Here is a 13,039-nt window from a genome sequence, read left to right as displayed (position 1 = left end):
AGGCCTTTCCCCTCTTGCTCACCATCACCGTGTGTTTGTAGCTCTTGGAAACACTGATGTTGTAGCCGTACACTTGAATATCCACCTCCCGGAGCCACAGGGCCAGTGATGTGTTGCGATCTTCATTCTTGGCCTGTACCAGATAGTATGGCAGGTGAGGGGAGTTGGTGTCCACGGCACTGATGATGTGGCCACAGGTGCTCTGCAATTCGTAAGCCAGTGTGTCAAAGGTGTAGTAGTGGCTGTACCCGGACACAATACAAACTGCCTCTGTGCGAGGCAGGCAGTAGAACAGCTCACCCTCATCCGAGCAGAACTGATCGATCCGGCAGGAGCTGCTCTCACAGTACACCGTGTTGTCGGAACCATTGCAGAAGCAGCGTACTTGGCACTCGCTGTCCGCCCAGAAGGTCTGGTTCGTGCCGACCTTGAATCCTTTGTGGAGGCAGCCGCATTGGGCCTTGGAGATACAGTGTCCATCCTTCAGGGCAAACCCAAGGTCACACTGACAGCCTTCCACACAGGGCAGGTCACAGTCGACATCCTGCCTCAGGGACTGGCAGGTGACTGGGCAAGCAGAGGCACACTCAGCGAAGTGGCTGTTGTCGGGGCACGGCACAGCTGCCAAACACAAGAGACTGCTGGTTAAAGAGGATCGGCTGGAGATCTGGCAGAAAGAAACCTTGCCCAGTGTGCCCCGCTCTGATTCACAGATGGAGACACCTCTACCATTGGTTCAGACTGGCTTTGCAGGCCAGAGTGGAAGGGAAGCCCTGCTGATTGGCAGGTGGAGCTTGGCTCTTTCCCTGTCAAACCGGGGGACAGTGTCCAACTGCCGAGATGCAGTGGCTCCCCCTCCATTACAACAAAGGAACAGATTGTCGGGGGCAAGGTGATAATTTGCTCAGATGTATCATTAACCCTCACCCACCCCTCCACGTGACCACAGTCAATTCAAACCCTTATCCCCAGAATGAATTTCTTCGTCACTACAAGAACAAGGATCTCAAATATCCTATTTGTACTAAATGTACTACTTGATGAAACACCAAATATTGATTGAGATTTACACACATGAACCTGCAGGAATGGGGTGGGGAAACATGAATCACATGCAAGCAGCAGAGACTTTGTTTAATTAGGACATCATGTTCAATGGCCAAGGGTCTGTTCCCGTGCTGTACTCTTTTATGTTAAATAAGATTAGAGGACAAATCTAATCTATCCTGACCAGGATTTAGCATTGAGCTGGACTAGTATGTAATTGCTGGACCCAATCCAAATATTTTCTCAGCGTCGACACCAAACACATCCCAGCGGGTATGGGCTGAAAGGTTTGTCCTGAAACGTATTTCCTGCCATAAACTCACTGGGAGATTTCAAGGTAGTGATCCACAGGTTTAAAAAAAATCTTTTATGGTGTTTAAATAGAGTTGAATGCTCAGCCAAGGTCATACTGAACGTGTGAGCAGGTCAAAGGATTACTTGGCTTTTGGAAAGATTGAATTTTCAGGCAAACTTTCAAGTTCAGAATCTAACTCTAACCTTCTAGATTTTCGCATATCCTGTTAATTTCTGCAAAATATTCACCAAAAGTATCAAAACAGCGCATGGTTATAGCAAACAACCAGGGGCATCTTTGTTGGACTTGATTTCAAGCCAGTCCTGCAATTAAATGAAGACATGCAGCACAGTGAGGGCGCCCCTGGCCCATGAGCCCATGCCACCCAATTAACCCACAACCTCCATACATTTTTGAAGGGGGCGAGGAAACCGGAGCACACAAAGGAAACCCATGTAGACACTGGGAGAACGTACAAACTCCTTACAGACAGTGCTGGATTCGAACCCTCGTCGCTGGCTCTGTCATAGCGTTGTGCTAACTGTGCCAGCCTGACTTGGTGAACTACATCTGTTTTAGTCTCCTTGTCTACTGAAAGCTGCACTAGCATCAAACACTTGAATGATGGGAAGAGAAGATTGTGCAGAATGAGTTTTATATTCCCCTAGGTTTCGAACAGTGGGAGATAATCTCATTGACTCAGATCCTGCTTAGCATACTATTCAACCCTCTCACCCCCTCCCCCACCATGTTCTTTATCAATCAGCACTTATCCTCACATCTTCATACCCTTAACATATCTGAAACCCCTCCACATGCCTCAAAGCTAATATGTTGCCAGTTGTTTAACAGCAAGCAACTCCAACATCTTCCATGCATGACATTGACATATACCCCCTCTTTGAATGTGACATAATGCAGGAGAGAACACAGATTCTAAATAGACTGTCAATTGAATGGACTGAGTTCACCTAAAATGACAAAATCCTTTTGAACCATTTGATCCATGACTCATAATCTCTTTTGATTTCGAGGCTGGAGATGGTGCAAACATCCTTCCACTCTCCCTTCACAATCCTATTCTGTGCCTCCCCTTTGTAACCAGAGTCCAGAACCTCAGCTGGTGATAATGGAACACACTAAAAATGGCGGCGGTGCTGCAACAGTGCTGCCTCTGGTGCAGCCCCTGGAGAGCGAGGAGTGGAGACACAGCACTGCTCCAAAGGGTTCAACCGCCCAGTCCTAATGCTGCAGGGCACCAGAAATGGGAAGAACATCGCCTGTTGAGAAGGAGAAGCAGAGGAGACAACCCTGCAGCAGTGGACCAGTGAGGGGCTCAGTGGCTGAGGGCCCCACATAGGCTGCAGGCAATGTGGACAGTGGACTCGCACGGACTGTGGGCTGCTGGAGACTGACTCATGGGAACCAAGTATCAGAGCCGGGATTCAAGAGGGTGCTGAGGAGCAAGAAGGACCTTGGCCTTCCTGATCATATTGGAGGTTTGGATCTGGAGCTCAGGTTGCTGTGGAATCGAACAGGAGTCTGTGGGGATGCAGACACGGCAGGTGCATTGGAGGCAAATTCATGGACAATCAGCGAATCTGTAGGGATTCTTGCTTTCTCTTCTCTTACTGTCAGGTGCGCCGGGCAACACTAACGACGAATCCGTGTGCCTTACAGCGGGAAGAAAGCAATTTTGTATAATATTACATGTCTGCATTCTTACATGACAATAAAGGAATCAATTTTGGTTTAACCCCTTCAGGCACCAGGTACAATACCAGCATCAATCAATAACATCGACTTGGGGAGAGGTTCTGCTGGCACAAGCGACTTAAAACCTTGGGAAGGGTGGGAAAATGGGGGGGGGGGGGGGTGGGGGTCAGTGGGTAGAGGTGGCTCCAGCTCTATCTAGTCCTCACATTATCACACTGAATGCCTGGCCTAAAGAAAGGGGCTGATGGTCAAACCATCTTCACACTGTCTGGGGGGGGGGGGGGGGGAGGGGTGGGGGTGCTGCCTGTAACCAGAGGCTGATTTGCATATTAAATTAAGATTTATGAATGAGTTAAATCAATATACTGTAGAGATCAAAGTATAATAATTCCACCAAATTAACACAAAATTAAAGTATCCATGGCAGATAGATCCATGAAATATGGACCAGTCATCTGCACAGACAGAAGGTGAAGGTCTATTCACATCTGCAGATACTGTGTATTGGATAGGGCTGAAACGTTGGTTATGACCGATACTTGTGTGCTTCAAATTACAACCAGAGCATCTGCAAAATTTCTTGTTTAACAACAGTATTATTTGCACTGGAATAAAACACGAAAGTCTGCAGACACGGTGATTGAAGTAAAATTATAAGGGCTAGGGAAACTCAACAGATCAAACAGTGCACTTTATGTAGCAAAGATAAAGATACATAACCAATGTTTTGGAATTGAGCCCTTCATCAAGGTATAAACAAAATGTGGGCAGGTGCCTAAACGACTGGGTGCAGGATAAAATGCTAAACAGGGTATAGAATGCAGCGATACTATTGGTGATGGGTATGGAATGGTAACGCTTTACTGTTACAGGACATGGCATTGTACAGCACTACCATCATGGCTATATAATGGTACAAGGCTAGACTCTGCATATCAGATGATACAATGTTAGCCATATTCAGCATGGCATTGTCTAGTGCCACCCTTACTGGTTATACTCACAGTTCGGCAGGCAACAACCTCCTTTGAAGAAGACCGCAGAGCCCACCTCACTGACAAAAGACAAAGGAGGAAAAACCCAACCCCAACCCACCAATTTTCCCCTGCAACCGCTGCAACCCTGTCTGCCTGTCCCGCATCGGACTTGTCAGCCACAAACGAGCCTGCAGCTGACGTGGACATTACCCCTCCATAAATCTTCGTCCGCGAAGCTAAGCCAAAGATCACAGTCTTATCAATCTGGACCTGGGTACAGACTATAAACAAAGCTACTACAAACACTAGACAGTGCAAAGTAACTGAGTACTGGATGGAATTAATTTCCTCTGAATAACTTACGGCAAAAGGTGCTGCTTCTCCATTTAGCCAGCAAGACCTCAGCACCAGTGCAAGCATCTGCATAAGCCTGCAGGGAGCTGCAAAGAGCGGAGAGGTTCCCACCATTCAAGCACATGGTATAGAGGCAACTTCGGAAGAAGGGTGATGGATTGACGACTTCATGGCAGTTAAGGAAAGAACTGTTATTGGGATCATTGATTATCCCACATAAAGAGATTCCTTGATACAGAATTAAATCCTCATTTGTGCACACAGTGTAAAGCTCCCCGCACTGCCCATTACATGTCATATTATCAGCAAATGTCTTCCAATTATCCACAAATTCTGCTGCGTTTTCTGTCACTTTTCCATTGGCTTTTCGAAAATCATCAGTAGGATCCCCATTGAAGTATCCACAGAGCCCACAGGTGTTATTGTAGTAAGCAGTGGAGAGCGTTACATTTATTTGATTCTCACTTGAATACAGGATTTGGAAACTGCTGTCTAAATCCACCATGGTGTCATTTTCATTCCTGTAGATTTTCATTTTTCCAGATGAATGTAGAAAGGGCAAAGAAATTGCAAAAGCATTCACCTAGTGGAACAAAACAAGTTACTCTCCAGGCGTAGAAAATTCAGGAGGCATTCTTGCTATACAGATTGAGAAGGACATCTTGGATCCAACCTCACACTGAATGCTCTTCAAACTTCCACACAACTCGGGGTACAATTTCTGATACATCATTTACTCCAATAATCCCCACTCCCTGATTGAATCCTCAATTTAATTACTCACTGATTGAATCCTCAATTTAATTATTCACTGATTGGAGAATACAGAATTTTAAATTTTATTCATCTTAGTTATTTGATTCATTGCACAAGGGGAAAAACCTTAATATGACATTCTGAAATAACTCTAGACTTAGACATTCTAATAGTCTCCTCACTGTAATATATCCTGATAAAGATTACAGTGTAATACTCTGATACTCCCCTTACTGCAACACTACTACATACTTTACATCTTCACTGAAGCATTCAGGTCATACTGTGTCTCCTATTACATAGTCAGCTCCGATACAGTTGCTGCAATAATCAATCCCATCTCAATGTATCATTCTGATCTATGGCTTATTCCTCAATGTAACATTCTGCAACGCCCTTCACTACCATACATTCACACATTTTGACACAACAGTATGGCTCACATATTCCTTTGGAACATTTTATAACATTCATTTATGATTGTCAGGCACATCAAGAGGATGGATCAGAGAGTGGTAGTTACATGGTAAATTACACCAAGGAATTGGCAATGAATACTTTGGGTCACATCACTGATTGCCTCAAGAGCTGGCGTCGGTTATCACGGGAGAAAAGAGGATTGTATCAAATGGTGTAGAAGGTTATTCAGAATCAGGAGGTGTGCAAGCAGACAAATAAGCAGCATTATATGCTGAGGGTTAAACTTAAAATCAGTGTTAGAAGTGATGTGGGGATTTAAACCACATCTGGCCATTTTCTCAAATGATTTTACCCTAACTATGTGGAGTATACTAGTGCCTTTGTGAAGTTATGAGGTATTATTCAACATTGCGAGAGGAAGAAGTGTATCAGATTATGGAAAATATTTCTTACCTTGATAACATTGTCGCTGCCTTCGATTTTTATTTCATACTCAGGGAATTTTATAGTCAGTGATTTTATCCAAGAACCATTAACCATTTTCTTTCTTCCGAGTTTGATTTCAAAATGAGACAGATTGTAATTGTTGGATCCACAAATTTTGAGCAATGTATATGCGTTCTCATCACGGAAGTCGAAGGAAGCTCCGTCAAAAGTGTGTAGTCCATTTTTATGTGAGACAGTGCACACCGCTGCTCGCTTGGGAAAACATCCTAGAACTCCATGTTCCACGAGGCAGAATTCCCCTTCCGAGCAAGTCTCGTTTATACACTGAACTTCTCCATGGCCCTGACACAGACAACGCACAGAGCAGTCATCCGCTGCCCAGAACTTGGTTTGGAAGGAATAATATCGCCCCTGGAACTCACAGCCACACTTCTCCAGAGGGACACAGCTGTTTCCACTCAGCACATAATCTTCATCACACTGACACCCCTCAATGCAAGGTCTGGTACAGTACAATGGTGAAATCAAGTCAGTGCAGGTGGCTGGACAACTGCTGGTGCACACCTCATAATGACTCAACTCCGGGCAAGGCAAGGCTAAAGGAGAGGTGCACAGTGAGAACCATCATTTCACCTGAACTCATTGTTCCCCACTGGAACTCTGTCCAAAGTTAAACCAATTAGTCACATGACACTGCAGAGTTACAAACTACCTTCCATCAATCACAGGCATACCTACACCATGAGTCAATACACTCCCCCAATTAAATGATAATGGCAGTGCAGTGGTGTGGAGAAGGTACACCAGGATATTGTTACGGACATTCCTCCCCACCCTGCTCTACAAACTGCCACACTTTTCTTCCTTTCCCCATGGACACTGACCAGAGGCCTTCTCTCGCTTACATTTTGCAGAATTGAACTAAATTGTGTATTGTTATGTTTACCAAGAGACAGGGAAAAACTTTGTTTTGAAAATTAAACTAAAACTCTTGTTTTAATTAAGAATTCCTACCCGAAACGTTGACACTTTTTTCTTCCACGTTGTTGGACCCACTGAGTTCATCCAGTGGATAGTTTTTTGCTTTTAAATTAAAACTCAGTCATCTGGACACGGTCTAAACTCCACTATTCTTTGAATGTTCATGTCTGCCTAGAAGCCTCTTAAATGCTAACATGCTGTCACCACTGGTCCCAGTAGCTCTTCCCAGGTACTTACCACCCTCTGTACAAAACATGCTCCTCACCTTAAATGTGTGACCTCTAGTGTTTGACACCTTTACCCTGAGTAAAAGATTCTGCCTATGAACCCTATATTAATTTGATGAACTTCTATCAGGACACTCCCCAGTCTTGCAAGTTTGTCCAGCCTTTCCCCAGAGCTCATACCCTCTACTCCAGAGCAACATCCTGGGCAATCCCCCAGCACCCCTTCCAAAGCTTCTACATTTTCCCTACAATGGGATGAGCAGTTGATATGCTCTATATGGGGGTTGATGTTGAGATGTTAAGGCATTGGTGAGGCCAAGTTTGAAATATTGTGTGCAATTCTGGTCCCCAAATTATAGGAAGGATAGAAATAAGGTTGAGAGGGTGCAAAGAAGGTTTACAAAATGTTTCCTGGATTGCAGTATCTCAAATACGGAGAAAGATTGAGTAGACTGGGACTTTATTCAATGGAGCATAGAAGTTTGGGAGGGTATTTGATAAAGGTATTTAAAATTTTGAAGGGAATAGATAGAGTAGATATGAATAGGCTCTTTCCCCTGAGGGTAGGGGAGATTGGAACAAGGGGTCATAAGTTAAGGGTAAGGGGGCAAAACTTTAGGAGTAATATAAGAGGATGTTTCTTCACTCAGAGAGTGGTGGCTGAGTGGAATGATCTACCGGAAGAGGTAGTTGCGGCAGGGCCAGTTCTGTCATTTAAGAGGAGGTTAGATGGATGTGAGGGGGTTGGAGGGTTATGGGCAAGGGAGTGGGAAGGTGGAACTAGTGGAGTTTCACGTAAATCTGTTCCGTACTGTAAATTGTTATATGGATATTTGTTATTATGCCTGCTTGTGCTTTACCCACGGGTTCTTGACAAATGAGGGGTTCTAGTCATTGTAGAGGACCATTGTTCAGAGGGAACTCAAACGGGATTAAAAGACACAGATAGTGGGCAGAGTGCAACACCTAAACGTGCAGGAGAAACTCAGCAGGTCGCACAACACCCACGGTAAAGGGTCACCAACAATCGGACCAGCATCCTTGGTCAAGTAACCAGTATAAACGTGCAGGCGTCTGAATTAAGGGGGGGGGGGGGGAGGAAGAGGAGCACAGGCGAACAGGTCATCGGTAGATACAGGTGGGAGGGTAGAAGATATTGGGGAAGATGCTTCTTACCGCAGAATGTGCGAGACCGCCAGGGTCCAATGGTGATCCCGACCGACTGGCAGCTGAGCGCGTAAGCCTGGATGGCCTGGCAGAGAGTGGTGATGTTGTCTCGGTTGGCGCACAGGTCGTACACACAGCTGACCACGAAGCTGGCGGGATCGACCACGGCGCGACAGTCCCGGAACGGGCCGTCCGTCTTGTTCATGATGCCGCAGTAATCGGCCGTGGAGTAGAGCGATTCTGTCTGCGGCTCGCACACGCTGCAGTTGCCCGCACAGTCGTGCCGACAGGACCAGTCTGAGTCGGCCACCCTCCAGGCGGTGCCCAGCTCGGCCAGCGAGTCCGAGGGGCTGCCTTCGGGAAGCAGGTTGTCGTCGGCCGGGTTGTTGTTGAAGTTCCCGCACAGGCCACACGTGCTGTTGAGGTAGGAGCTGGGCAGCGTGATCGAGGCGTAGTGTTCCCCGTCGAACGTGAGCAGCAAGCCGAAGTCCGTCTCCATCGCCGTGGCAACTCCGCTCTGATACACTTTAATCGCGCCCATCTCCAAATGCACGGGCAAGGTAGCGAGCCGGCCGTCCACCTGCGGCGCAGCGAACACAAGGTCACCGCCGCCCCTCGCACTGTCCCAGACCCCCCAGCCCCTCTTCCAAGCAGGTAAGCTCAGCAACACTCCACGCCCCCAATTAGGGATGGAGTCCATTCTTTAGACAGAGAATGTGAAGGGCGAGAAGGGGATACGTTTAAAGGGAACTTCTTCCCACTGAAGAGTGTGGAGCTGCCGGCCGAACTGGCGAATGCGGGCTCATTTTTAACATTCAAGACACATTTGAGCAGGTTCGCGGATGCGAGGGGTGCGGAGGGCAATGGACAAGGTGCAGGTCAGTGGGACGAGGCAGAAGAAATGGTTCGGCACAGGCTGGAAGGGCTTGTTTTCTCTGCAGATGCAAAAACAAAATGTGCCAGAGGAACTCAGCGGGTCACGCAGCGTCATCTGCTCAACCCTCCTGGTTCTTTGAAACCCAGACTGTGTGTGCGTGGCATACATTAACAAGGGCCCTGATGCCGATCTACTAGTCACGGGCTGCCAATTGCAAAAGCAACCCGGAGACATCACCCCCCACCCCCCTTCCATCTGCCACCAGGATCATTTGGGGTTTAATTGGCCAAATTTCGCGAGATTCCCATGAGCATCGTCTTTTGCACCAGTTTCCCAAGCAGGACTTTGTCCAAGGTGTCCAGTAATCTGTGCAATTTGTCCACCGCACAGCCCTCCTCAAAACATTCGATACTACAGCTTTCTTCCAAGTGAGAAGGACTCGCCCACACAAACCTTGCCAACTCTCCCTGATCAATACCTGCGGCTCCTTGTACAAATTAACCACCAGGAGCAGTTCGTCCCTTCCCCAAAATGCGTGCAGATAACTAACATTCATTGCGTTTGCTGCACCAACCTTCAGAGAAATCAAACATCATCTCCCTTCAGCAAAGCAGTGTCCCCCCTCCCCACCATCCCTGTTTTCTGAGTTTTGTCGAATGTCGCTCTGTCTCCCACCCACCCCTGGTAAACTGGCCACCTTGTGGATACCCCACCATAACCATCGACTGGTGCTGATGGAGTTTAAGACCCTTTCTGGTTTCTTCTGCCTCGAGTCACGCTTTTCATCTCGGGAGTTGGTGCCCTGTGACAAAGTCACGCTGCAGAATGAGGCATTAAAGAGTGTTAAACTCCCATCAGCTTTCTTTATTTCAGGTTTTCAACCTTTAGTTTTGGATTATGGCCAAGACAGGTCACGAGTTTGTGAAACAAAATCTCCTCAAGTTGAAAGCTACTTATTCTACCACATTAATACTTCATCATCTTTCCTGGGCGGCCACGCTATTTCCATCGCGGCTTTGCAGAGATTTGAACAAACTCACTCACCAGGACTTGGCCCGACTTCCCTCTCGGAATGACGATGCTGTGAGCGTAAACATTCACCTTGATGTTTCTCAGCCACGACACCGCGGTTCCAACCCGGTTCTCGTTCTTGGACTCGATACTGAAATGGGGCAGATTCTCCAGCTCCCAGCAGGGCTTGGAGAGGACGTAGGAGCACGTTCCCTGGAAGTGGTACAGGAACCCATCGAAGGTGTGGTAGTGAGGGTCTCCAAACACCACGCACGAGGCAGTTTGGGTGGGCAGACACCGGTAGACGCCGTCCACCGAGTGGCACTGCTCCAAGTGCCCACACGATAGGTTCTGGCAGTGAATGGCGTTCCCCAAATCCAGACAACGACACTTCCTTTGACATTTATCATCCATCCAAAATACATCCCCGCGACGGAAAAACTGACCTGGAGAAGAGGCAAGTCATGTCACAGCCGATCGCTTCAGTCCCTGTTGATAGGTCGCCCAGACGGTACCGGAATGGGCTCTGATAAAAATTGCTCCGAGTCACAGGGATTCCACACTGGTAGCTAGAAACGCGCCAACGTGTGGGACATTCGCTCAGTGAAGGGCCGAACAAGCTCGCCGCAAACAGCGCACCTCGCTCGGCGGACAAAGGAGATCGGGACCACCTCCAAATCAAATCGGAGCAGCCCAGAAGGGCAACTTGGCCGGCACCGATCAGATGGGCCGAAGGACCTATTGTGCCACTCCAGTTACAAATGTAAGGGCTCGAGGTGATTGACGATCTCATCACTCATTGTCCTGTCATTTGTTCATTTGTCACGACACAAAAAAGGTAATTCGGCCCATCGAGTCCTCTCACAGTTACGCCGTCAGTCTTAAACTCGTACACACTCTGACACACTCATACACCCTCACACGCCCCCATACACACACTCATACACCCTCACACGGCCCCTGACACACACTCGTACACACTCACATGCCCCCATTACACGCACTCATACTCCCTCACATGCCATCTTAGATACACTTATACATCCTCACACGCCCCCTTACATACACCCTCACATGCCCCTTACACATTCATACACACCCCTAAACACCCTCACACTTCCCCTTACATTTACACACACTCATACACCATCACACACCCCTTACACATTCATACACACCCACACGCCCCCTTACACATTCATACACCCTCACATGCCCCCTTTACACTCACTCATGCACCCTCATATGCCCTCTTACACTTACACTCATACACTGTCACATGCCCTCATTGCACTTACACTCATACACCATCACATGCCCCCTTTACACTTACACACTCATACACCCCCTTTACACTTACACAAACTCATACACCCTCAAACACCCCTTACACACATACACCCTCACATGCCCCCTTTACACTTACACACTCATGCACCCTCACATGCCTGCTTTACACTTACACAAACTCATACATCCTCACATGTCCCTTACACACTCATATGCCCCTTACACCCTCACATGACCCCATTACACTTACACACACTCATACACCCTCACACACCCCACTTACACACACTCATACCCTCACATGCCCCACTCATACACACTCACATTCCCCCATTACACTTACACACACTCATACATCCTCACATGCCCCTCTTACACACACTCATACACCCTCACACACCCCCTTACATGCTCATACACCATCACACGCCCCCTTACACACTCATACACCCTCACACACTCCCTTACACACTCACATGTCACCTTACACTCACACGCCCACATTACACAAACACAGTCATATACCCTCACATGCCCCCTTTACACTAACACACTCATACACCTTCACACACCCTCTTTACACTTACACACTCATACACCCACACACACCCTCTTTACACTTACACACTCATACACCCTCACACATGCTCTTTACACTTACACACTCATACACCCGCACACTCTCTTTACACTTACACACTCATACACTCTCACACACCCTCTTTACACTTACACACTCATACACCCTCACATGCTCCCTTACATTTACACACACTCATACATCCTCATACGCCCCCTTACACACACTCATACACCCTCACACACCCTCTTTACACTTACACACTCATACACCCTCACATGCTCCCTTACATTTACACACACTCATACATCCTCATATGCCCCCTTACACACACTCATACACCCTCACACACCCCTTTACACACTCATACACCCTCACAAACCCACTTACACACTCATACACCCTCACTTACACACTCATACACCCTCACACACCCCTTTACACACTCATACACCCTCACAAATCCACTTACACACTCATACACCCTCACTTCCCCACTTACACACTCATACACCCTCACTTCCCCACTTACACACTCATACACCCTCACATGCCCCCTTTACATTCTCACACACCCTACATGCCCCCTTTACACTCACACTCATACATCCTAACACACCCACTTACACACACGATTACACGGCCCCTTACACACTCATACACCCTCACACATATACACCATCAAACTACCCCTTACACACACTCATACACCCTCACATGCCCCCTTACACACACTCATACACCTTCACATACCCCCTTATACACAGTCATACATACTCACACTCCCCTCTTACACACTCATACAGCCTCATACACACACCCATACACCCTCACACATCACCTTACACACTTATACACCCTTACACACTCAAACACCCTCACACGTCCCCTTAA

The 13,039-nt window shown here is 47.4% G+C and overlaps 1 protein-coding gene across 1 annotated transcript in view; it reads right to left on the bottom strand.

The window, feature by feature from the left end:
- tecta (tectorin alpha) overlaps nucleotides 1-13,039 on the bottom strand; it is a 106,149-nt gene that overhangs the window by 19,299 nt on the left and 73,811 nt on the right. The window contains 5 exon segments of the mRNA XM_069894593.1: nucleotides 23-621; nucleotides 4,399-4,972; nucleotides 6,019-6,608; nucleotides 8,397-8,967; nucleotides 10,309-10,721. Of these exon segments, the coding sequence (XP_069750694.1) occupies nucleotides 23-621; nucleotides 4,399-4,972; nucleotides 6,019-6,608; nucleotides 8,397-8,967; nucleotides 10,309-10,721 (2,747 nt within the window).

The sequence above is a fragment of the Narcine bancroftii genome, chromosome 8 (genome assembly GCF_036971445.1).
Source record: "Narcine bancroftii isolate sNarBan1 chromosome 8, sNarBan1.hap1, whole genome shotgun sequence".
Classification (NCBI taxonomy): Eukaryota; Metazoa; Chordata; class Chondrichthyes; order Torpediniformes; family Narcinidae; genus Narcine; species Narcine bancroftii.
This window is presented reverse-complemented; position numbering and strand designations above follow the sequence as displayed.